The sequence below is a fragment of the Anas acuta genome, chromosome Z, assembly GCF_963932015.1.
Source record: "Anas acuta chromosome Z, bAnaAcu1.1, whole genome shotgun sequence".
Classification (NCBI taxonomy): Eukaryota; Metazoa; Chordata; class Aves; order Anseriformes; family Anatidae; genus Anas; species Anas acuta.
Window position 1 is genome coordinate 76,020,261 of NC_089017.1, and position 27,391 is coordinate 76,047,651.

Below are 27,391 nucleotides of genomic sequence, written 5' to 3' on the forward strand. Positions count from 1 at the left end.
CCAAGTAAAATTTTTAAAGGACGTTACAATAAAGATATTTGGACACACAGCCGTTCACCGGTGTCAGTCGTTTCCTTCCAAACACAGGGACAGGGCTCGGACGAGGGACTTGCGGTGGCTCCGCAGCAGTGGGAGCGCTTCAGATGCCCTTGCAAACCCACTCTGGTGTCTACACACCACGGGTGTATTGGGTTATTTTTGCCGAAACAGTGCAAACACGAGCAGAAGCATTTATTTATTAATTTAACTATCTACCCACTTAATTATTTATTTTCCCCTGGAGCCCTGGAAGTTCCAGAAAAGAAGGTGACCCTTCACGGGACGGGAGCGGGACCGGAGATTTAATGTTCGCCTTGCCTTTGTTTGCTCTCTTTGGAAGGCGGATCTAAGCACACGGCAAACTTTGATTGCTTGTTTGTTTGTTTGCAGATAAGGGCATTTTCGGAGTCCAAGTTTCACTCGCGGCACCGCTGCGGCTGTCACGCAGCACTCAGCGCATCCCGTTTTGCCCCCCTTGTCAAACCACCTTGCTCTCCGGGCGCACCCAGGTCCCTCCTGGGAACGCGCCATTGCTGCGGCTGGTAGGGCCGGGAATTTCGGATATTTCCCTTCCAGGGCAGCTCTCTGGGACGGCGAGCCCTGAGGGCTGATGACTGCCAGCCAGGTGCGCGCCGCCCTCCCCCCATCTCCCTCCCTACACGCCGACACGCGTGTGGCGCAGCGCGTTCGCGCGGAATTAATTAGCGAAGACGGAGAAATAGATTATCCTAATAACCCCCCGGACAAATGAAGGACAAAGACCGGAGGGGTCCCCCCGGGTGCCGAGCGGAGCCGCCTCCGCGCCCCCCTCTCCGCTGCGGCGGGACGAGGAATGGGGGGGGGGGGAAATGGGGGGGCGAGGGGAGCGCGGCCCCTCCGCGCCTCTCCGCTCCTCTCCGCGGTCGTCGCCGCCCCGTGGCCGGTTCCCGTGGCCGGGGCTAGGTGGCGCTCCGCCTCGCGGCACCGCCGCGCCGCCCGCCTGCACCCGCGGGGGGCTCCGCGCCCGCGCTGCCGGGCGCGCAAAACCCGCGCAGCCCTCGGAGGGGGGGCACGGAGCTGTGCGAGCCCGGGAGGGGTGCCCCGCAGCCCGGCACAGCCCCAGGGGAGGTGGAAAAGGGGCGCGGGGAGAGCCCCCCGGTGCCCACGCGTGTCTGCGGGCTCGCAGCGGTGTAGGTGGCGCCGCGGGTGTGGGCTGGGTGGGAGCGCAGAGGCGCTCCGTGCCGCGCTGCCACGAAGGCAGCAGGACAGCTGCGATGGGTTTCGAGGGCCGGGAAATCAAACACGGGCCTCTGGTCCCCACAGGGCTGCGCGTGGTGTGGGCGTTTTTGAGGATTTCTCCCCAAGGCGAGAGCCAGCCACCCGCGGTGGGGATGGACACCTCTGAGCTCTAGGCAGCGCGGGCATCCTTCCCAAATTCACCCGCAGCATTGCTAGGGCTTCTTCCCAATTCCTGCATTTAAAGAGTAAACGGCGTTTTGGGGCAGAAGAAACCCTCTCTTTGCGGACAAAGCGCTAAAAAAAAGTTCCTGGGGAGATCAAGCCGACAAAGAGCGGGCAATGTCTTATAGCCCATCGGGCTGCGGTGTTATCACCACCAACGCTGCTGCTGTTGCTGCCACTAATTGAACAGGGAGGTTTCCATCATTTGCATCAATCCTGCGGCACCTTAAGGAAAGTGCCTATGAGACGGGGAAAAGTAATAGTAAACAGTGATTCACCGAGCGCTGTCTTGCGGAGCGCTCCCGCAGGCGAGGGAGATGCTGGGCTGCTCATTTCGGCTCATCTCGGAGCGTGGCGGCTCCTTCCTCGGCGGGAGGGATCCGGAGGAGTTTGAGTGGCCTGATGGTAAACTTTATTAGGGATTTCGGATCGGATTATTCGGATTTGGTGCCGTGGGATCTTTGTGGAGTCTCTCTCTCCCTCAATAGGTGTTAGGCTGTAACTAGGAGGCGCTGAAAACCTAAGGCGGAAAATTTACAACTTGATCAGCTCCAAACCACACACACCAAAAAAAATCTGCTACTGTTGCAAACATATGTTACGGATTAAGTTAAGCAAATGGCTGTAGTTTTGCAAGGTTGAAAGCTGATAATGAAAACTTATATGCTAAAGACTTTGGCTTTTGTTCTAACTCCAGTTCCTTAAACGCCAGCAAATCCCATTTACCTTTCTGAAAAAAATAAATAAAATAGGAATAAAAACAATGCCCTCCATCTAGCTGGAATGGGAGCCCTGGCACTTGCCCCTCTGGCGGAGCTGAGCCTGCCCCGAGCTCTGCATTTATCTCCAGGTATTCGTTTCAGGCAGTGGCACGGCGGGGCAGGCAGCACTTGGGGTCGCACAGCCCTCCCCGGACCCCCCCGAACCCCTCTCCCGAAGGATCCCCGGCACCCAGGGGTACGATCTGATTTTCCTGCCCCCTCTCCCCTCCGCACGGCGGACCCCGCACTCTCGTCCCCGCCAAGCCCGCGATGAGGAAGACTGCGGCGGGGAGAGCGCTCTGGGGAGGAAGGTTGCACCTGAAGGTGACCCCAGCCCGCCCGCAGTTCGCCCCCTTGGCTGCCCCCCATCTCCCCTGCCTTGGCCACTGCGGTGGGAGCGGGGGGCTCCCTCTCGCACACATCACCTGTCGCGATACGGCTACAGGGACAAAACCGGGTCCGCTGCACTCCTGGAGGTGAGGGCTGGTGCCCCCTTTATTTCTCTGTTACTTGTGGAGCCCGAGGAAGAGGGCTGAAGGCCCGAGTGGGGGGTGTTTCAGTGGGCACAGAGCTGGGGAGGGGTCTCCCTGCTGCGTGCGGGCCAGGAACGCGCGGCCGCTTCGCTGCCCGTCGGCTGGCAGCAGGGATGCGACACTGATAAATGGCCGGGAAGAGGAGAAGCCACCCCAAAAGACATCGGGGTTCACAGGAGGAGGGGGCGAGAAAAGCGCCAAGGGGGTCCCGACACTCCTCCTCTGGGCTGGGGGAGATTTGTTTATTCCTTTCGAAGAGAAACGGGGGGGAAAAAAATGTCTCCAGAAAGACAAATAAAATACATTTTGCTCTGTTCGTAGGGGAAAGTTTCCACGCTCCCCAAAGCCCTCACGGATCAAAATGCGTGTGAACGACCCTGTCTGTCCCGCGCAGGGAGTGGGGACAGCGCGGGGGGACGCGGGCTAAGGGGCAGGAGGGGAAGGGAGGCAGAGAATTAGGGACCTAAAAAAAAAAAAAAAAAAAAAAAAGAAACAAAAAACCAAAAATACAAATCCTAAAACAACAGGGAATAAAAACAAACACCATGAAACGCAACAAAGTCTGGACACTCGGAGGCCAAATCCAAAAAGTTGGGGCGGATCCGAACGAAACTCCAGCGCCTGCGTTTGCTTTTAAGAGCTCGGAGAGCTCAGGGCTCGGTGGAGAACTGGGGTGAATTTTCACGACCATTGTGAAGGCGCAGTGGGGTTCCAACTTTGTTTCCGTCTTCCCTTAATATATATACTTATACGGGTACATTTATTTATAAAGAAAGAGCGGAGAAGAATAAATAAAGACGAAAAAAGAAAGAAAAATAAATTAAAAGGGCAAATAGAAAATAAAACAAAAACATTCCAGACGAATATTCAGCGCCGCAAGACATTTAAGCCTTCGGTTTCGTGCGCGTGTGGCAAAGCCTTTGATGCAGGCATCTCCCTCTGCGCCGAAGTCGTTGGGCGAAGCCCCCTGCTCTGGGGGGTCCGGGGGGAGGTGGGCTCAGAGAAATCGCCCGCCCCCCCCCCGATGCCCCCAGGAGCTGCCGCGGGTCCCGTCCCGGGGCATCCCGCACCCCTCGGCGGAGCGCTGAGTCCCTGGGGGCTTGAGGCGAGGGGGGCACACACAGGAGGAAGGGCGACTCCGAGACCCCCGGGAGATCCCCAAACGACGTCCAACACGGCGGCCCCCCCGGGCAGCCACGGCGGCGGGCTGCCGGGTGGGGCCACGGAACAACGGATTCGCGACCCGCCGACACGGCCAGCAGGACCCAGGGCCGGGGGTGTCCCGGGAGGGCTCCCCGAGGACCGGGCTCCCCCCTGGGGTCTGACGCCGCAGCCGGTTGCGGATCCCGGTGGGGCGGGAGGAGGAGAGGCGCCCGGTGCCCCCCTGGTTCTGGGGGCTACACGCCCGGACCCCCCGGCGGAGCCGCTCGGGGCCGGGGCTGGGCCCCCGGAGCTGGTGGATGCTGGCACCGAGCATCAGGACCGGGCTGACCCCCCCCCGCCCCTCTGCCGCAGCCCCGGGAGGAGTCGAGGGGGAGTGTAACAGGCAATCAACTTTTTTTCTTTTTCCTTTTTTCCCTCCCTTCCCCCCCCCCCCCCCTTTTTTTTTTTATTCTCCCGCCCGGGAGCAGCCGGCCACCGGGAGTTTTGCCCGAAGTGGCAGCAGACCAGCCACCGACCCCCGCCTCCCCTCCCCCTCCCTCCGAGGGGGTCCTGATACAGCGGGAGGGGGGGGGGGGGCGCCGAGGGCACGGCGGACGGGGCGGGGGTGTCCCACGCCTCCCCTTTTCCCCTTGTCGTCGACCTCCCTCTCGGGTCCGTTCCCCGGGGGGAGGAAATCCAGGGGGCAGCCGGCGACCCCTTCCCCACTCCCCCATCCGCCACCGGGGCGGCGACCCCATCGGAGCGGCGGCGACCCCAGACCCCAGACCCTGGACCCCAGACCCGCGGCCCCGGCTTCGGCGTCGGCGGCGGCCCCGGCGCTGTCCGTGGTGCTGGGCCCGCCCCGAGCGCCGCCAAGCCCGGCCCTCGCCGCCCGCCTCGGAGCCAGAGGGGATCCCCCAACCCCTCCCATCCCATCCCATCCCATCCCATCCCATCCCATCCCATCCCATCCCATCCATCCATCCCATCCCATCCCATCCCATCCCATCCCATCCCAATTCTGTCCCATCCCACCTCATCCTATCCCATCCCATCCCATCCAAATCCCATCTCAATCCCATCCCCACCCCTCTCACTTCACCTCCATCCCACCTCATCCCATGCCATCCCACCCCATCCCACCCCATCCCATCCCATCCCATCCCATCCCATCCCATCCATCCCATCCCATCCCATCCCATCCCATCCCATCCCATCCCATCCCATCCCATCCCACCCCAGGTGCTACCCTGCCCCATCCACCCCAGCCGCCGCTTTCGGGAACTTTTTCCCCGCCCAGGAGGTCGCTTTATGTCGGGAACCCGCCTAAAATGCCACAAGGATCCCCCTGCAGCCCGTCTGTCGCTGTTAGGGTGTCCCCAGCCCTCCCGAAAATGTACACCGAGTTGGCTGAAAGTGCCAAGGAAAACCACTTCGCATCCAGATTTTATTGGTAGCCTAGTGGTAATACAGAAATTAAAAATAAAACCCAAGCGCACTCGAAGAGGGAAGCATCTCCCAAACAGCTCCGCCGGTCCCCACCCGAGGACGACCCAAAATCTGGCTCTTAATTAAATTAGGAAGAACCTCGGTGGGAGCAAAAGTAAGGGTTACACCTGCGAGAAAGGGACCGAAAATCGGGAAAAGCTGGCAAAAGCGACCATCAAAGTGGCAACACCTCGCCTGGCATTTGCTGAGAACCACCGGGCCACTATTAAACGGGTGCCGCTGGTGCCTTTTTGCACCCCACGGGGACCCGCAGGGGCAGCATCCGTGCTGGGGGGAGGCACTTCTGTGCCGCCTGCTGCGGGGGGCGAGGAGGGCTCCTTGCATCATCGGCTTCGCTGTGCGAAACAAAACTGCATTTTGCGTGGAGAGCCAGCCCGGCAAAGGGAAGGCGTAAAACGGCCCCGGGAGGGGGTGTGTGGGGGGGGAGATGCGCGGGAGGGGGATTTGTCTAATGGTGCCAGGGGTGGCAGATTTAAGGGAGAAGTGTGAAGGCACAAGGCTGCGGCCGGTCCCTTGCCAGGCGATAGGGGATTAGGTAGGGCTTGAGGAAAAGAGAAATGGAAGCGACAAAAGACGGCGACCCAGGCCTTTCCAGAGAAGGGTCAGCTCTCTCCTGCGCCGCACTTAGTGGGAAATTACTGCCGCTATTGTCTCCTATGCTATGGACAAACCAGCCCGCGGAGCTGGCCCCCGGAAATATTCGCATTTGCCTTACCCCAGCAGAGGGGTCCTGGGGGCAGCGGGGGCCGGGCAGGCACCGCTCGCCTTTCCCACCCGTGTTTCTCCTCCTTCGGGCCAAGGGAGAAGGCGGTGCCGGCGTGTGGGAGCCGCCGGGGAGCCAAAACTCGCCCAAAGTTACCAGGAAACCCACCCATCTCCCCCGGGAAAATAGTAAAAACCTCCCCCAGGAATAAAAAAAATATAATAAAAATGACCGGGGGCTGAGCGCTGCTGGCACGGGGCCGGGAAGCAGTGCTGGCAGCGAGTGAGCTTTTTGGGGCCGGGGTCTGCTGCCCAAAAACCGTCCGGGACCCCCGGCAAGGCTGCAAACCACAGGTGCTCCCCCTGAAAAGTCCCAAAGTTAAACCAGGGCGGCGTGGACCGGGACCCGCAGCTCACCTCCAGCCTGAGAGGTTCCCCCCAAGTGTCAATGAAAACGTTCACTTCTGCTTTTATTCGCATTTTTTTTATTATTATTTTTATTTATTTATTTTATATATATATCAACTCAAAGGCACTTCCAGCGGGCGAGGAAGCAGCAAGGGGCTCCCGGCCGGCCCCACCGCCCCGGGCTCCCACCACCAAACCCGCTCCATCGGGAGCCAGACTTGTGCCACCTTGTGCGGGTGTTGCGTGCTGCTGGAGCCGCGCAAACTGCGCCAGGGCACGGGGTTTTCTCCGCCTCTGCCTTCACACCCATCCGGGGGAATAACACGTCTCTGAGGGGCAAAACTGCAGCCGGCGGTCGGCGCGGGCTGGGCGATGCTGTCCTCGCCGTCACGTTTGGCCACTTTTTGTTCCTGCCACCAGCATTTAGGGGACCGTGCTGAGCACGGCGAAATTTAGAGATGCGGCAAAGCTGCTTGTTTGAGCCTACTTTGAAGTAGTAATGCTAGTGGGTCTGAAATCCAGATCTACGCGCTAATCTATGGTTTCGCCTTCAAACGGAGCTGAGTTACAAAGAGCTCGGGAAGATTTTGCATCTATTCAGCAGGCACAAAATCTTTAATTTTCTGAGGAGCAAAAACTCCCCAAGAAACTTCATATAGCTCCTTAGGTTTTGCTTAGCATACGTGATAAAACATTGATTGTCGCAGTTTGGTGACCCATGAAATTTGGGGGTTAGTTTTCTCTTCAGACCAGAGCATATAATTATGCAAATAAAGAGCTGTCACTGATCTAGTGAAATATTCACAAACACATGCAATCCGAAATGGAACAGAAAAGTGAAAATTTGTGGTATTATGATGGTTACAATGATAAATGACATCTCCTTCCAAGTTTCTCGAGAAGTGCATTTTTCACACTTTGTCGCGCATGTCAGGATGCTGCGGGCACACACCGCGGCGCACACACGCACACACACGTCCCGCAGGATCCAGACACCCACAAATGCGTGCACAGGCACACACACACACACACACACACGCGCACCCATCCCTCGACTCCCTGGGATTTGTCTCTGCCCAAGCGTGCGGTGGATGCATACATTCTTGGCAGGTTATTTTTGGTTTGGCTGACTCGAGCACGGTGCAATATGTGGCTACACGCGGTTTTGGATGTGACACTTTCCATTTGTACTTCTGAATGAAATTTCTAGAGGGGTAAAAAAAAAAAAAAAAAAGAAAAAGAACAAAAAAAAAAAAAAAAAGAAGAAGAAAAAGAAAACAATTAGTGATATTTCTCGGGGACAGGAGAAATGCACTTTCCCACGAAAAGCAGCATCTTGTGACTGAGTCCCAGAGATTCACACCGCGATGGCTGCAACCAGCGCGGAGCAATGGGTGCTCAATGCAATTTCTTTGCTTCCCCCCCCTATTTATTATTTATTTTTTTTTCCACAGCCCTGCTGCGTTTGAGGGTCCCCATGGGGCCGGTGGCTGATTTCCCCCAGGACCATTCTTTCCCCCTCCTTGGCGAGGAAATGCTGCTCTCCGACGGGGGGATCGCTCTCCGAACCCCTCGCCCCTCTCAGGTGTCACCCTGGTCACAATATCACGGGGATGTCGCGACATGTCCCCGCCACTGGGTCCCGACGAGGTTGATTTCAGACCCCCCCCCCCCCCGCCCCCGAGGAGGTCTAGCCCCAAAAAGACATCGATCCGGAGAAAAACCCCGTGGACCCCCGGCCGCCCCTCTCGCCGTTACCTCTCCGCACGGATCGACGCCGGCAGCGCCTCCGCGCAGATCCCGCGCATTTTGCGCGGCCGTGCAGCACTGCTCGCGCCTCCCGGGGGTCCCTCCCCGGCCAGGGGGGTCGGCAGCTCCGCCGAGCATCCGCGAAACCTCCCCGCAGGCTCCACCCGTTTTATTACCGCTGTTATTTTACGCTGGGGTTAATCGGGATTAACGCAGGGCGGTGGGGAGTGCCGCGCACCCCGCGGAGTGTGGGGGAGTGAGGATGGCACGGGGGGGCTGGGGGTGAGGGAGCACCCCCGGGTCCGTCACCCCACGGGGGACTTTTGTAGGGGAACTCAAGTGTTTGTGGGGAGCAGCCCCCGGCGGTACCTGCGGGGGGTCTCGGCGCTGGGACACAGGAGGCGGGATAAGCTCATCTTTATTTTGGCACGGAGTCCTCGGGGGTACCCCCTGCGCTTCGCAGATCCTTACAGAAGCACAACCCGAGGCGAAGGCGCGGTAGGGAAAAGCCCCGAGAAAAGGGCGGCTGTTACAAGCAGAGATTTTTTTTTTTTTTTTTTCCCCAAAAACTTTCAAATAAATCCGTCACCGCGACGCTTGGCACCTCGCTGCCTCACCCGGTGCAGGTCAAAACTCCCCGGAAGAGCACAGAAACCCCAAATGCGTCCTCCGACCGGGGAGGAAAGGCCGGGGGCGGCTGCACACCGAGCCCCTCTCCCCATCTCCCCCCGCCCCCCCCCAAACTTCAGGCTCCCGGTACGGTAAACCCCGCAAAAAGGATGATTTCGGCTCAAAACCGGCCAGTCGTCCGCCCCGTGCACCCCTGAGGGTCTCTGAACTCGGAGGTACTGGCCCCCTCCCCATCCCCCAAATAATCCCCGTCCCCCAGGTGAACCACGGGGAGCATCCCACGAGCGGGGGTCCCGAACCTACGGGCACCTTTTTTGCCTCCCCGCTGCTAACCACATCGGAGGCGAGGCTGGCACGGCCAGTGAAGAATAATAAAAAAAAAATTAGATCACCCTAATTTCGCATAATCAAAACGAAAAGAGCTTAATTAGCGTGCTCGCAGGCCGGGCACGCTGTCAGGCACGTCTCGGGATGCGCGGCCGAAAGTTGCCGGCACCGAGGGCGGTGGTGGGGGGACCGGGGGGGGACCTGAGGAGGACCCAGGAGGGGCACAGGGGGGACAAGGGGGGACAAGGGGGGTCCAGCCCGGGTGGGGACGGTGCGAGCAGGGAGCCCAGGCCCCGGTGATCGCCACGGGACAGCAAGTCATTACAAATCCGGTGTATTAAAACGGAAGCATCTTTGCATTTAAAAATAAACGGGAAAATGTGCCCCCTTTTTCTTTTTTGTCTGTCTCTCTCTCTTTTTTTTTTTTTTTTTTTTTTCTGTCATATTTCACAGTGTGATTCAGGCATTTAATGAATAGGCATTTTTTAAGTGGAGCTTTCAAAAGGAAGATAAGATCCACAGATAATGCCATTGATCCGGCAGGAGGAGAAAATCTCTACAACAAAGGGGCTTTCCCATAAATCGGGACCAAACTTCTTCGACCCTCCTACCGGCAGAAAATGAAAGACTGAAGAGTTGATCCCACTTGGTCCCAGAGAAAGAGAAGGCGACTGACTCTGAAATCACTACCGAAATCACAGGCTTGTTAGCACTTCTGAGTTAGAGCCCTCTTTAGAAAAGAGTAATTTGTGTTTTGTTCTGTCTCAAACTAGAAGGAAGCAGCAAAAATCCTGCAGGCAATGGGACCACGACGATGCTGTTAAATTCTGGCATCAGCCTGGTGCAGGGCTATGTCAGGGCAATTAGAGCTGCACCACGCTGCACTGTGCAGTACCACTGTCAGCCTTAATCTGCGTGCTGATGGGCAGCACGAAATCCAAGTTACAGCCCACAGGAAGCACAACCAGTGAACCCATATTGCTTTGACAGTTGCACTCATCTAGAAATAATGCAAAACGCTATTTAGATGTATACATCACGACCCTGTGCTCTAGGAAGAAAACAATCTAATGAGGGGCTGGGAGACTGCTTGCAGGAAGCAAGCAGTGAAGAGGTTTCCCCCTCGTCCTCCTTTTACAATTCTTCGTATTTTATTCTGTTGGAGCGCCGCGTCGGGGTCGGCTTCACCGAGCTGTTCTTTGCCTCCAGGGCTTCGCTGAAGAACCTGAAGATGGATGGGAAGCTCTTCCAGGAGGTCAGCTCGTGGCGCTCCGTACCTGCAGAACAGAGGGGACAGAGTGACCGGGGGATGCTGCACACCATGGCTGGCCCCGTGCCCGGGGCATCACAGAGAAACAACAGCAACCATCCACATCCATTTCCACATCCACATCCGCATCCATATCCACACCCATGCTTGTGTGGGAGTCGCAGACCCTGCGGACTGGGAAGGTGAGGACCCTGCAGCACAGTGACAGCACTACCTTCATGAAGAAACGTTTACTCTTCAGATCCGGAGCACCTTGTCCTTTTTTATTTATTTATTTATAATTTTTTTTTATTTTTTGCCCAAAAATGTGTATTGACCAAGAAGGGACACCAGACCCTAGCAGCACTGCCTTCCTTGGTAGACCCATACTTGATGAACCCATACATGATGCGCGGGCAGAAAACAGGAGCCTTTCCACTTACCCACACACAAATTCACTCATACCTCATCGTTTTGGAGGGAACCTCTGTTACTTTGCAAGCACTTCCTTGAATGCCTCTCACATTTGCTTTATCAAAAAAAAAAAAAAAAAAAAAAAAGCAGCAAAACAGCCCCCAAATGAAACCAAGACGCATGCCCACCCTCCTGCGGAGACGAGGAGCCAAACGTGGTGGAAGAGTTGGGATCTCTTCCTGGATAACCCAATTATGCGGGGATGCTGCCGGGAAGTCTCTGGATCCTGGGCCTCCGTTTGATACTTTAACATTGTTAATGATAATTCTTTAGTCTGTAATAGTAGGTCATTGCTATGGTTACTCTACAATGGTGCAACACTTCGCTTTCCCCTTCAGCTATTCGCTCAGACCCGGTAACCACATTTGTTGCTTAGCAACAGTTTTGTGACAGCATCACAATCTGGGGGTGACAACAATGAAGGACACGGTGGCCCTGGATGGCCCTGGAGGGGATGCCACCCTCCAGGGATGCTGGGTACAGTGCCGCCGCTGTGGTGCCCCCATGAGACCCTCATCATCCTCACGGGATGCATGTCCTCAGCACGGCGCCTCTGTGAGGAGGCCTCCAGTGGAGGCCCGGCCATTTGCCTCTCCTCCCCTGCATGCCCAGAGGCAACCACCCCAACATTTCCCCAAAAAAAACCCCTCTGCAGAGAGTTGACTGCTTCCCACACAAAGAGACGCCTGCCTGCAAAGGCAAAGCACGCTGCACACAGACGCACATTCCCACACCCCCATTTCCCGTGTTTGTCCTAGGGAGACAGCTTGTGACACCTAGCGCAAATTTCCTGGGGCATCTTTCGCTCAAACACTCCCCACCTCCAAATCCATCCCACCATTTGCAGGGCGACGGAACAAGCATGGGTTTTATGGAGGGGTGCTCCTTTGCTGCTGCGGCTTCCTTGCACTCCTGTGTCACATTGTTCCTTCACTCTTCTCTTCTTTTTCCTTCTCTTTCTTTCTTTCTTTCTTTCTTTCTTTCTTTCTTTCTTTCTTTCTTTCTTTCTTTCTTTCTTTCTTTCTTTCTTTCTTTCTTTCTTTCTTTCTTTCTTTCTTTCTTTCTTTCTTTCTTTCTTTCTTTCTTTCTTTCTTTCTTTCTTTCTTTCTTTTTTCCTCTTTTTCCCCATTTCCTTCACTCTGTCTCTCTCTCATCAACAACATTCCTCCTTTGTGAAAGGGCCATCCAGAAACAAAAAATGGCAAAACGATAAGTTTCAGAAGCCTCCCCTTCCCTTTCTCAGCCTTGCCTTCTCCCATGCACTCTCCTCCTTCCCTCAAGAGAGATCAGGCTCACATTCACTGGTGTTACTGAAACTGATTAACCTAAAGCTTTCCTGTAGCAACCCCTCTCAACCCACCCCTCTCAAAAAACAATTCAAGCTTTGAATCTAGAGGGACTCAATGATTCAGTGGTCTAAAGCAATTTTAACACTTCCTATTTTCCCTTTCCTAGTAACAATCTCACTGACAGATGAACAATTTCCCTGGTGATAAAATCACTACAATGGCTATTTAGTTTCTGGGATTATGATGATTCTTTGCTTGATTAATATTGCAATAAGAAAAGCTTGCCAAGTAACTGCCTTGGCCCTTTACAGTCATTTAAAGGTCAAATTTTGTCCTTACTTATTCACATTCAACTACTACTAAAGGGAGAGCCCTAAAAATTTAACACTGCACAGACTGTGCATTTATGATTTATATACCGAAGGCTTGGAAAATTAGACAGAAGGAAGAGGAGTTATGTCCTCAGGGTGATGACAGATTTGGCCATAAGGCTTTCGCCAGAGGAAAAATATCGTTGATGAATGCAATCTCAATCGTGTATTTAGCAGTAGACAAATCTAAATTAAATGCATGAGAAGCCATCTATTTTTTGATTGAAAGAACCGTTTGTGAGAGTCGGGTAATACGAGGTGGCTGTACTACAGCCGAGATACTCTAAGGTATATATCCTCTTGGTGCCTGCTAATTTCGATGGCTGTGATTATAAACTGCACGATGCGGTTAAGCAACGACATTCATTCTCGGAAAAATCTGAGGAGCACGGTACAATGAAAGGACATGTGGTGGCCGCCAAGTGTGGGAGACAGCTTGAACATCCTAAAACAAGCCAAGGCTGCTGCTGCTGAAGAATCACAGCCATTGATCCTGCCTCTCCTGACTGCGCAAAGACCCGGAGGGGCAGCCCAAGAGCTTCCCGAGGACCCGCATAGGAACGGGAGCTGAGGGAGCACCAGTATGGCATGGTTGGACAAAATGCATGAGCAGCCAAAGGTCTGAGAGATGAGTGACCTGCTGGCTGCTGGTGTGGAAGGAGGCAAGGGAAACGGTGTTGTGTCAAGTTCAGGGCACCGTGGGGAAGCAGCGCCAAGGCGAGGGGGGATCCGGCAACCAGGAGGGAAAACGAGCAATGACTAATGCAGCGAACGGGCTTCAGAATCAATTTACGCACGGCAAGAAAGAGATACTGACAGCTGGAAATAATGCAGGCTTGATGATACAGTTGTTGATACAAAAAATCAGGTGAGGGAATACTCGCTAAAATTTAATATACAAATCACCGGGTCTGGATGACATGCATCTGAGGGTCTTCGGGGAACCAGTTAATGAACTTGCTGAACTACTAGCAATTATTTCTGAGAACTCATGCACAATCAGGTAGGCACCAGAGGACTGGGGCGGGGGGAGGAAGAAAAACAATGCTAATTTGAGAAAAGAAGGATTAAATGAAATCACCACACATAATATTTACCTTTGAATATTATTAAAGTAAGAGATCGACATTTAAAAAAAAAACAACCCCGCAGGTGCCTTGAGGAGAACAGAAGCTGTAGAACAAAACGGGCTCAGATTCCACAAGAACAGATAAAAAATGAACTCGCCCACTTCACTGAACCACGGAATCTAGCAGGCAGAAGACAGGGCCATGGCCACATCCTCCTGCACAGCCCCGTCAGACACCACAAGTGCGGGAGGGATGTGGGGCATCACCTGCAGCATGGTGCCACCACACCTTGCCTCCTGCATGCCCACCATGCCTGTGGCGACCACCACAGTGTCCACAGGTTTCTGGTCCTGCACCTCATCCCAGCACTGTCCCTTGCCTCTGGGTGGGCTGAGGCTGTCTGAGCTTCTTGTGGGCTGGCTAGAGGGCTTTGGAAGAGAAATAATAGGTGTGGTGCAGGGCTGGAAATAGAGCTGTGGTGTGGCTGAGGGATTGGTGTTAGGACTTATGTCTTTTAAACATGGTTATTAGTGATATGAGAGAATAATGGTAGCACTTATTAGTTAGCTGGATGAATTAGCAGGTGATACAAAGAAGAGGACATGAAGAAAAAGAAGGAAGAGAGAAGAAATAATGCTAATATTGACACTAATATTGATACATACTAATATTGATACTGCTAACACTAACACACATGAATACAAATTCAATTTATTAATGCTAATGCTATTGCTAATAAATGCTAATACTAATATTGATACTAATACTAATGCTAATACTAATAAACATGAATACTGATACTGATACCAATAATTACTAATACTAATACTGATAGTAATATTGATACTGGTACTGATACTGACACTAATACTAATATTGACACCAATACTAATGCTAACAACAACAACAGCAATAACAACAATAACAAAAACAATAATATAAACAAAAATAGTTAATAACAGGAGCCTAAATGGGCAGGAAAAATGGAAGAGGGAAGAAAAGGAGCTTGTATTGGTGCTTGCCGAGGTGGCATCGTGTTGCGTGTGAGCACGGTGTGGGTGACCCCGGTGCCACGCAGGCCTCCCTGCTTGAGAAGTTTTTCTGCTGAGACCAGCTGCGATGCTGGCCTTGGCTCTGGCCCGTGAGGCAGCAGCTCCTCCTGCAACACCACGGCCTTTGAAATGAATTAAGGGTGCTCTGCACCTCAGGATTTAGTCTCTGACGGAGCAGGCAGCGTCACAGCTCTCCATGAAGCACCTTGCGTATTGGAAAGCTTCCACCTGGCGTCAGTGGGAGCCACACCGGGAGGACCCTTTCTGTTACGTCTGTCATCCCAGGCACTGAGCCACACCTGTATCGAGCCTTGCCAAGGCCTCCTCCAGGGCTTCTCTGTTTCCACAACATAGAGGAGCAATGCCAAACGCACAAAGAGATGATGATCCACGTTCCCTCTGGCCTAGGGAGGTGAATGCAGTTCACAAGGCCTTGCTGGAAAGGCCTCTCTTTCCTTGTCATGGTGTCTACACACACAGAGTCTTGATCCTCATGTATGCCATTGTGTAATGGTGTAATGATGCAATGATGCTGTCCAAACCCGCATGCGTGCATCAGGAAAAGCGGTATTCTACCTGCTGCACCCGTCTTTTCAGATGCTCTTCCCTTTCCCAGAGTTCTAACCAGGAACTTAACTTTTTAACCCCTGACTCCATCAGACTTTATCCAGAGTGACAGGTTTAACTATTTTTAATTCATAAAGTTTCTGCATTTACTATTTTTGGAGAAGGGTCCCTTAGATCTGCACAGAGGAAGTGAAATGTGATCTGCAGAAATTACTGTGGCTGCTGTGACTGCTTTGCTCTACTGAAGTAAATCTCCAGATCTGAAACCCCAAAACAGAAGATCATCATCAGGAGATCAGAGCATCATCAGTTGTTTTATCAGGAGATTTAACAAATATATTTGTTTAAAATCATTATGCACTTTTGACAGGGAGCACAAGAGCTTCAGCAAAAAATTGGGGAAGAGTCCATTAGCTCAAGAGGTTCGAGAAAGGATGATCTTAGGAGCTTCTGCATATGCAGTTCTGAACATCTCAGTGGTGAAGAAGTGTTAAAAGCTTAAGCAAAATTAAGAGAGAAGTCATAAACCAATTAATGAAATGGAAGCAGTGATTTCTGTAATAATAATAATAATAATAATAATAATAATAATAATAATAATAATAATAATAATAATAATAATAATAATAATAACAACAACAACAACAACAACAATAATAATAATAATAACAACAACAACAATAATAATAATAATAAATAAAACCACACATGCACAAAAGAACAAAACCTTGGTGTGTTTAGTTTGGCTTAGATGTAATAGTTTGTGGAGTCATGGACATGATACTAATCTAGAAGTGTCTTGGTAGGGAAATGAATTCTTTGGAGGAACCATGAGGGAAGAACCAGGCAAAGCTGGAGGAATGAAATACAGCTTAAGTAGAGGGCTTAGTCCCACAGTAAGTTGTTTTAGATGGAGTGTTCGTGCGAGAAAAATTGTGGGAAGCTGTTTGGCAATGCCAGAGAACAGACTACACATACTAAGGCATGTTATGCTTAGCTATTACCTCCTGTGACACTGACAACAGTATTTACTTTTGTCGGACATTTATTATCTGTAATATCTTTACTAGAATGACAGAAATGGAGCAACAAGAATCCCACCAGCCCAGAACAATGATTACCTCTGAACCCCCTCCCCCCCCCCCCCCCTTTTTATTTTTCCTCATTTACAGCACATAATCTACTCAGAAGCAGCAAGTGGTTTGGAAAGGTAACAAAATATTTAACAGCCTCCTCTCAACCTGCACACAACTGATGGGAAGACTCGTGCAAAAGCTGAATCAGAGCAAGGTTTGCAAAGTGAGAAAGAGACTGGGAGCCAACATACCACTGCAGCCATCATTTCCACCACTGTTCATTAAATATTAAGGGCAGTCCCAAGAGCATGGGTCATTTGTTTGCTTCTCTGAGCACTAACCGGTCAAATAAGCCAAAGTTGTAAGGTCGCTCACTTCTGAGTGCAGGTCAAGTCATTTTCTTTTGAGCATGCATTATAAAAAGGAAAAGAGAGCTACCGCGTTACCAACAGGAGGAATCACAAACAGGTTAGCAGTCGAAGGTGCACAATGATCAATGGCGTTTAAAGAGATGGAACAGTTTCAGAAACCCAGTGGTTTTCAGGGACTGGTCCTGGGCAGCAAACTCATCCTATTCCTATTTCTATGTGGACACCTACATGCAAATCTCTATCATCACCATCTACAGACATTTCCACATCTATCTGTATTTATATATGAACATCAGTATTCCTTGCCTGTCAAATATGAGATGGGGAGTTCACTTTACATCACAGAAGGTATTTTGGTGGTGAGAAAGCACCTATGGAAGCTGCAGGATCTCATCGCATTAAGTAGCAATGGGTCAGGCAACAGTCTCTTGGGAATATTACAGGTATACCTGAAAAATTGCACATGTTCTTGAGTTTCTTTCCATCCAGCCCTGTTTTTTAATAGTTCATGATTTTACCAGCTGTATTTAGACAACCAGTAGCACTGATTCTATTTGCATGGTAGATCATAGCTCTGAAACCTGTTGATAATACACATCAGTGTAAGCTTTTTAGATGTAGGTTCTTTTTCTTCTATCATAAATTAGAAAAGAAAAGAAAACAAAACATCCAACTTTATAAAATTGCATCCAAGAGCACAAAGTAGTTAGCATTTGAAAAACATCATTTTCTCCATCAGGGGAAAGGAAAAGTTTTAAGTAAATGAAGTAAATGAATTAAGTAAATGAAGTAAATGAAGAACACTCATTCACCTGGCTTCTTTGGAGACCTCTATAATACCCGTATTTAAGCTTCGAGGCTCCCACAGGTTATAAACCTGGGAAACACCAATGTACACGATGGCTCTTAACACGCAGCCGCACCGTGACAGCAGTCAGTGGCCTCTCCTTGTCCTGTGCTTCCCAAGGGAAAGTCCAACAGGGTTTTCTGTGGCTGGGCTCACCATTGCTGTGCTTCAGGGATGGGCAGCAGCCAAGACTGGGGCTAGAATGCTGCCCTAGTGTGTGCACAGCACTTGACATTTACACCACATCATGGCAGTACCTGTGTGCTCATTTAATTCATGCCAAATGAAATACTGCAGGGCAGATTTAAAAATCTGAGCTTATTCCAAAATCCCGAAGCTTTTCAGTGATTCTAGTGCTTACAGGGCGGAGATGTGAAGTTACACCCCTCGCTGGCAAGCTCTGCTGACGTGGGAGAGCACTACTTACGCAAGGAGTTTCATTGATTAGAGCAGGACCGGGTGTGTGAAAGGACCGGCGCTTAGAAAATAGCTACTCTCTGTGATGGTGTTTTACGATTATTTGCTCCTAAATAGTAATTGTACCATCAAACATCCGGATGGAGAATTAATTATTGGAAATAATTCAGAAAATGCTGATGTAAGCTTCCTTCAGTGAAGAACATCGCAGATTTGTAAAACCCACCAAGCAAATGAAATTATGTAAATCACCCGAGGAACAGCTGTACCAGCAGCATGAGCACGAGCCGATACGGCTTTGGCGCTCCCAGGCACGCACGCAGCCAAGGCGATGCTGTGGAAATGGCAGCGCCTGCACCCAGAGCAGCGAGGAAGGGCAGTGCTTTAAAATCCTGCATTATGTGACGGTAAAGACACCCTGCCTAATAAAAATGGAAGAGGGCCCTTAATCACCAGCAGGATAAGCACAGACCTGCAATTGCAAAAAAGCAATTATAAAGTAAAACAGCTGAATATAATTTTCCCCCCTTACGTGCCAGAACTGGTGTGGATGCCAACACTGGCAATCATGGAAGTGAAGGAGGTCTTTCCAGGGACAGAAACGGCCCCGTGCTGAAGGAACAAATGGGCCATGAAGCGCTGCAGCAAATGCCCAGTGCTTTTAGGATTTCAGCAAGAATCTGAATTCAAATGTCGTAAGCCTGTAGTGCATAAATGAACTCCTGCTGCCCCCATCCCCCTCGTGGAAAATGTTCATAATAAGGAGCATTTCAAAGGGTTTTTGTTTTCTGAAATTTCTGCTTGGATTATAATGTCCTGTTGTATCTTTGTAGGCAGAGGATTACAGTCAACATGAGCCCAGACTATATTTGCAGGTGCAGGAACAGCAGTTTATGTACTGAACTTTTACAGTTAAGTTCAGAGGCAACTCAGTCTTGTGCTTCCTGCCACTGGTGCTCACACAGCACTCATCACTGTAAAAAAGACCTGCCTTTGAAAGAAAACTCAACTCAACTCAACTCAACTCAACTCAACTCAACTCAACTCAACTCAACTCAACTCAACTCAACTCAACCCAACCCAAGTCAACGCAACGCAACGCAACGCAACGCAACGCAACGCAACGCAACGCAACGCAACGCAACCCCTCCATGGTGTCTCCACCAGCTCCCAGTCTCTGCCTGGTCTCCTGGTCTTTTTTTTTTTTTTTGGCTGAGTTTGTGCTGGCGAAGAAGAAAACCCCATCAATGTAGATGCACTGCCTCTGAGACACTGGCGGTGCTCCTGAGGGAAAGCTGAGCAAAACACATCCATAATCCTGCTGTCTGTGGCTGCTGGAGGGTGGGAACAGGGCAAGCGATGGGGACGTCCACCCTCTCTCCTGCCAGACACCTGCTCCAGGTGCCACAAGCTGCCAGAAAGGACTTAGCGCTTTGTGTCAAGAGGTGAAATTTAACAGCCTGAACCCAAATGATGCTGAGCATCCTGATTCAGCTGCTCAGTGCCCCCCGAGGTGTCTAAGCTCCACTGACACCTCTGCGCCTGACCTTAGAGCTTGTGCCTTATTACAGCACTGCCTCTGTATATGCTCAGAAACACCTCAGGCTTGACAGGGCAAATGCTTTCATGGGTCTCAGGCAGATAGAGAGGCCCCTCCGTAATGCTCAGTACGTACACAGGCCTCAGAGGGAGGAATGCCCTCTTCAATCCTTCTTTTTTTCCCAACTTTCTATCACTCCTTCCCCATTTTAATTCTGTTCAAGACACCCGTTTGTCCAGGAGGAACTTCTGAATTCCTCCCCCCAAACTTGCCCACCTCACAACTCTTCCCAAACCCTTGCCCATCAGATGTCCCTTAATTCCTCTTGGATCTCATCCATACATCTAGACCATCTCTCCAGTCTTTATGGCTCCTAATTCCTTTTTTTTTTTTTTTTTCCTTCAAACTGTTCTCATCAGACCTTCTCCTTCAAAACACCTCACTGGAAAACAGAGACTGAGACATGGTTTTGCCATGTTTTTAAAAAACATGGGCACAGGCTGCACCTACCACTTAGGGATAGTGGTGAGACAGAAAAATGAGGGCACGTCCACGACAATGCAACAGCCCTACCCTGAATGGTACAACAAATGAGCAGTCAGTCTTCTATGTGAGAATGACGGTTTCATGGGAAATTTAGTACAGTTTTTAGTGACTTCATGGAATGGAAACACATCTGTGTTTGTAAAATGCCTGGAAAATAGAGCTGGGCTACCAGAACACAAAAAAAGCATAACAAAAAAGAGTTTAAAATTCAAGTTTTGGAGTCATGGGCAGGTTCTCTGTTCATTCTGTTAAAATTTGAATTTTACCAAGTAATTACAAAAAAAAAAAAAAAAAAGCTCTATGGGAGAAAAACTGTGAAAAAATTGCTATGGTGGGAAGAAGACAGCGCTGTTTCACCAGTGAATTCACACTGATACAGTCAGCATTAACCTTCTTATGTAAGCATGACCTTTGCTGGTCATTGCGAATGAACATTCTTGAGAAAGGCAGGGGACTGAACCCAGACCGCGAGATTTCATGGGCAATGATCATTGTTGTGGGTCAAGTACAGCTGTGCTGCAATCATAAAGTTAATAACCTCTCCCACGGCAGCTTTACATACGGCTGTCTCCGAGGAATGCTATTTCTGTAACTCACAGCCTCTGGAGATGCTATTTATAATTTATAACCAATCTGAAGCGCAAAGATTTTTTCTCTCCTGCAAGTCCCAGTAATCAATACAGGTCTGCACCCATCACAGACCCGTTGACGTGAAGTTGATGTGAAGTGGGTGAGCACTGTGGCTCAAAACCACTATGGCCACCTGCAGCATCTGCAAACGAAGGGGAAGGAATGCTCTGTTCGGGTGCCATCTCAGCTCTTTAGTGTCACAAACTAAATTAATTGCATATTTGCCTCAGAAACCCTCAGAAACTTGAGTTTTTCTGGCGTGTGTCTCATGGACTTCAGGCTTCCACGCCTTAATTCATAACACATCAGGAGCTGGTGTTTGATACTTGACGTGTCCGTAGCGTGGAAACCAGCAATTTAAGACTAAGCACTAATTTGCAGAGGCTTTGCAGATGCAAATTACACTAGATTTAACTAAGCTGAGTAACACTGCACTTCCCATGACTTAACCTGGAGATGTCATCAGAGGGAGCATTCAAGATTAATGACCACGGAGCTGCACCAAGGGCACAGCAAAGCATAGGACATCAGGGAGGGAGGGGAGACGTTGGTGGCTGTACCTGAGATGAGATGAGAACACATACTGTGACAGAGGGGGGGTGACCTCCACCAATGTCCTGCCTGAAATCCCCTTTCCTGAGAGGTGGGCACATGCATGGAAGGTTGGTCTGCCACCAGCAACAGAGTCTGGGATGAACGTGGAAAGGTCAAGTTTGTGGTGGAAGGAGGAAAAAAAAGACAAAAAAATAAACCCTTTAAAAATGGAATACTCTTGCTCTGTCTTTTTCTGCTTTTTCTGGCTTTTCTGTGGCTGGAGTAAGCTCATCAGGACCCAGGGACCAGCATGGGGAAGGACAGATGTGAATTTCTCCTGGAGGAACTGCAGGTCATGTCCTGCCTTGCAACCTTGGGAGAAGCACAACTGGCCTGAAAGCAGCCCCCAAAACACATCTTTCTGCTAACATGGTATTCATCATCCAATCGAGGAGCTTAAAAGTTTGTAGCCACTTCAACACTTAAATAAGCTCCCTTTGGGAGACCATATTTATTCCAAAATGAGGACTGATTTGCTACTGCCATTCAAATATATATATATATATATATAAATGCCACCAAGCTCCAAAGCTGTCTTCTAGCTGACATAGTCACCTCCATTCTGAAGGAACAATGTTTGTTTTCCCTACCAGACAGACAGAGGGGGAAAAAAAAAAAGAGAGAGGGAGAAAATAGCAAAGCTTAATGACCCTGGTGCGTTTCCAAATGCAAATTCTCATTTTGAAATACTGACCTGACCTAACAATTGACCTTCTGATGTGGAGTCTTCTGACAGAAGTCAGGCTCACAGAAAAAGCAAGCAAGATCCTTCATGTCATGGTAGGGATCTTCTGCCAAGGGTTCAGTGGGTGCTGAAGAAAATTTGAGTTTAGTCTCTCAGTGAGAAAGATGGTAAACCTCAAGAACTGGAAATGAAAAAGCAAGAACCTGCCAGGAAAGTATATTTGGAAGTGGAAGAGAGATGAAATATTTAAATGAGTTTCAAAACTTGTTTCAGATTGTTTTCTTTTCCTTACATTGAGAATCTTTTTTTTTTTTTTCTTTTTTTTTTTATATATAAAATTAAGACAGAATGGAAAGAAGTTGTCAGGGTAATTTCTCTCTGAAGAATTGCTGAACTGGAATTATGTCATCTTGCATTAAAATTATCAGTTATTGCCACAGTTGGCCCACAAATATTATATTAAAGAAGCAGGAAGAAAATCACTAAAATACATTTGGGGAATTCTTTTGTTTGTGCCCTGTGCATATCTTTTAATACTTATTGCTCCAATTTGGCTTGGTTTGTCTAAAACACTGTAGGCTGTTTTTTCAAAACAAGCCTAAAACAACTGTTGATATATTAGAGAAAAAACGACATGGGGAAAAACAAGATTGAGGTGGGAGCTGAAGTTTGTCTAAATGAGAACAATATCAGCATGCACAAATGCACAGACAAGCACAGTTTGACAGTCACTGCTCATAAAAGATCCTGCAAGGAGTTAATATGAAAACTAAATCTCCTGTAGAGGGAAGTTGGAGGGGAGCTCATATATAAGCACTTAAGGAAAACTTGCGCTGTGGCTGGAATACATATAGCGCGTTCCCCATTAGTCTAGGGATAAATGAAATGTAATAACCACGATATATTGCTATATTAAATTAAGAAAATATTTTTTTCAGTCTTTTGCAAAAAGAGGGAATCTATGACTGACTAAAAAGCAACGCGCTTTCCGTCAACAACATACCCATCTGTTTTGACACGCTTTTCAGAGCCAGTACCAAAACGACATGAATGCTTCACATTTTGTGCCTCTGTAGCTGCACTACGTGACTGCTCCTCCCCGCAGGAACCTCACCGAGCCTTGCAGTGCAAATCCTCCACATCTCCAGATGCCTCAGGTGGATTTTCCACCGAAGGCCTACAGGGTTGCCTCCGAGCTGGGAAAGGAAGGGGATGTGCAGGGCTTGCTCCCATACGGATCACTCCTTTGTGAAGCCAGGAAAACCACTCCCTGCTCAGAAAACACTGCCCCAGGCTTCGCTCTGTGCATAGGGGTCCTGCTTGGGTCTGGGGGAGAAGAGTGACTCCCCTCCATGCAGGGAGCCCCCACACACCATTGCACTGCATCCCAATGTGCCAAAATGCCCCCGCTGGGGCAGGACCATGATGGCACCTGCCCCGTGGCCCAGGGTTTCTGTCACTGATCCGAGTAACAACCACCTCAACTATGGTAATTTCCATATTTTCTGTGTTTTCTTTAATAGGGAAGCACCTTGAGGGGACCATGCCGCTGCCCTTGCACAGCAGTGGCTGAGCTGGACATCTGATGTGCACGCCGGTATATAAATTAAGTTTCACAACAGAAACGGTTCAGAAAAAAAAACAAAAAACAAATAAATCTGTGGCAGACAAGCTTAGCAAATCAAATAGATGCAACTGCTTTGGTACGGGCTGGGAAGTGCTAAAACCAAATGCTTCCTTAGGACACCCATTGCTTAATGTGGCTTTCTGAAATACGAAAAGCAGATACTTTTTAATTGAGTTTAGTATCCCAAATGGGTCATGGAGATATTCCTATCTGACTTTTGTGTGTTAAACAAGTAGATTCTTTGTAGTTAGGGATCTCCATAGTTTCCATTATAAGAGCTTGTCTTCAGTTGCTTATAAATTTTGCCAAGCTAAGTATTTGGGATGAAAATTCCCATGCTCTGTTTCTGCCTCAGGCTGATTATTATTATTTTTTTTTATGTTTCAACTAAAAGGATTTAGTCACTTCAGGAAATAAGATTGAGGAAAAACATGTTTTGCCCCTGTTGGGGAAAAAACAAAAAGGAAAAAAAAAAAAAAAGAGACAAGAAAAGAAAGCCTTACAAGAAATTCACTGAGCAGCTCCTGCGTCTCTATTCTTCACAGCAATAGTCTGCAATTTGGAAGGTATGGTCCCTGTTGTCCTTTTGCAGTTCCCATGAAAAACCACCCAGCTTTCTGCCTCGTCACAAGCCCTTTGAAAAGTCTCATTTGCATATGCTCAGTGAAGAGTCCCCAGAAGCTGGCACCCAAAACGGGCCCACGACTGCTCTGAAGATGCTGCTTGCGAGAGGCAGGGCAGCCCAGGCCGGCGGGGCCTAGCCCTGGGAACTAGTCCTGGGGGCAGACTGAGAGCGGAGCTGGCTGTGCAAGAAGGCTGCAGGAGGGAGGTGGACCTGCAGCTGGAAGGAGGGCAGCCCAGGGCAGGGAACAGGCTGCAGAGAGGCTGGGGAGTGGGGACAGGGACCAGGGCGGTGTTGCAGGGGCAGCACCGGTGGCAGGAGGGTAACAAGGAGGGGAGCAGATGCAGCAGGCCACAGTGGTGCAGGTTTTTCCATCTCGCTGGAGGACCCATCCCCTCCCAGCACCACCAGAAGAGACCAGCTGGGTCGGTGCTTCCTTCTGCCTTAGCTTGGGTTCATGGAGAAGGCGACAATGAACAACTCTAGTGGCATCAGCTGCTTTGCCTGGCTTCACTAGTACAGGCGCCTGGATCTATGATTTCCAGCTCCACACCTGGCCTGCATCCACAGAGCCTCACACGACAAAATTTCTCTTCTTGATGAGGTTAAAGAAAGTGAATTGCACACAGAAGAAGCACATTAAGAGAATATCTGAAGTGGAGATTGAAGGGAAAAGTTAGACAATCGGCTTAGTCAGTACCCGAGTGGCTCAGGGACAGGACCATGGTGACTACTGCTGCCAGTGGGAAGGAGGAGATGCATGGCGAGAAGGTTGCCAAGCAAGCAGCAAGGGAAACAGTTTGTGATCACACCATGCAGAGATTGGGAACTGCTTCTGGTGACTGGAGACTTGGCCCCTGGTGGAATATGCTTATTGGTGCTGCTCTGATACAACTTCCATCTACACTGTGCTGCCCTTGGGGATCTCTTGTGCCTTTCTCCACCAGGCTCCTCCACTGACTCATTGCTTGGGTCAAAACAGACTGGAGTTTTTCAGCAGAACTTGAAATAATTTCATTTATAATGAAGCACAATGAGGAAACAAAGGAGAATGTAATACAGCTTGGGAAACTCAAGAAATATGGCACTTTATTTGCCATTCCATGGATAATGAATGGATTTAAGTGTTGGGTTTAAAAACAGATACTTAAAGTAAAAAACAATGTCTATTTTAAAGAACAACAGCAGGGAACTAAGCTCACTAGGGGAGTAAAACTTGCATGATTTCCCAAGTGCCAGGGAGGGTTTTGAAGCACCTGCTGGAGTCTCACCACAGAAGCAGATCCTGTGCCACTGAACAGGACGTTCCTGATCCTTCCAGGAAAGGCCTGGCTCATCTGGTTTCTTAGGCCCAAAGTTTCCAGGTGAGTATCTTCCCAGATATGTGTCACCTCTAATGGCCACTCACATTTACTGAACTACTAGTATTTTTATCTTAACCCAGCTGAAGGTAACTGTTGTTTCCACCTGAGAGCACACCATGTCTGTATGGGGGCATGACCACTATGGTTGCACAGCACTGTTGTGATTGCTGTAAAGAACGAGGATAACACAGAAATAATAATTTATGCTCAAAATAAAGCTCAAATAAAAATCAAGCCCAAATAACTCATCTGTGGTGAGTTTTTCCTGAGGCAGCCCACCAGAAGTTCCCAAGGCACTGGCCCGTAAGGTAGGGGCTCAGAGGAGCTGACCAACACCTGGGACAGGCTGTGTACAGCAATCCAGATGGACATCACAGGTTGGCTTCATCTGAGGATGCATGAGCTGTGACTCTGCCAATCCAGTGGCGCACGGAAAGCGCCAAAGAGCTGTGCTCGCTGCAGGGGACAAATTGCACTCGTAGGACACAACATATGTAGGAGCACTAAAGTATAAAATACAAAATGTTTGTACATTGTCATTGCTCACTCTAGCATGAACTGATTGGGCAATAGTCTGTCACTGTGGAGGACTCTGGATAATGTTAACCCATTAAAACTTCGAGCATTTCATACATCGTTGGAGCTGAGAATGGCCAGTCACTGAAAGCAGTATTACGCTGCAGTCACATCACATGCACCTCTAGACTCATCCCAAAATTCGCTGCCATAACTTTAGCTAACAGTTACCTATCTGGGGTTTGGATAACAGAACAGTTAAAAAAAAAAAAAAAGGAATGAATGAAAAAAAACAGTATGAAGACTCATACAGGGCACCATGAACACAGCACTGACAGTTTTAATGATAAACCTATCGGAAAGAATCCATGCATCTAAACTTGTACTTGCTATGATGTGTGATGCTGTGACATGTATTTTGGGGTGCCAACCATACACAGTTTGTTTTTCTTGCTCCAGCTGTTAGCATGTACCTTTCTGTGCTAACATCATGGCACTCTTCAAATGAGACTCGGAGGAAGGGTGACATAGCCACAGGCACAGAATCAATTACCCCCAAACAACAATGTAATTGATCATTCTCAAATACAGAAAATCTGCTAAGCCCTGCCAAGCCCTAACAGGCTCAGTTTCAAAAGCAGGCACATAACACTCACTCAAAATCTGTAATAAGCTAGGCATAGTTTAAGGCATAGTTTAACCTGCCCAAGAACGCCATCACCTCTATAAGCATTCATGTTCAGTAGCATATTTATGACAACTGCAATGTTTGTGTATCATATTATCATTCAGACAACACAACACACTTTGCACACTTTTATCTATGCTTTATGGCCAGTATCTTTTATATATTACCAACTACTGTTCATTTCTTTGTTTACTGCTGCCATATCACAACGTACCTCCTAGGTGTGGCAACGGCTGATGTTGCTGCACGTACTCTTAGGAGCAGTTCTTGCTCACTACCTTGGGACACCACGTTTGCTCTGTGCAGTACAAAATCTGCTAACCCCAAACTCCTAATTATTTGCTGTTCCAAGCTGTCATAATGTCAAAGCACCATCTTTTATTCCAGGTGAGTCTTTTATCCTATGCATCTACCTGTAGCTGTTACATTTCAATGCACATGAACGTACTGGGGCCTGGAGACATGAAGAAAGGAAAATGACATCTTTTTTCCTTCCACAGGCACACATATATACCCCATCTGACAGTGCCCTGGTATGCAACAGGCCATCAAGTA

General features: G+C 49.6%; 1 protein-coding gene across 5 annotated transcripts in view; it reads right to left on the reverse strand.

Annotated features, from left to right (window-relative positions):
* Positions 1–8,685: 8,685 nt before the first annotated feature.
* ARB2A (ARB2 cotranscriptional regulator A) overlaps positions 8,686–27,391 on the reverse strand; it is a 250,954-nt gene continuing 232,248 nt past the window's right edge. For all 5 annotated transcript variants that reach the window (XM_068666428.1, XM_068666427.1, XM_068666431.1 and 2 more), the window contains one exon: positions 8,686–10,518. In XM_068666428.1, the coding sequence (XP_068522529.1) occupies positions 10,376–10,518 (143 nt within the window). In that variant the 3' untranslated portion in view covers positions 8,686–10,375. The remainder of the gene's footprint in view (positions 10,519–27,391) is intronic.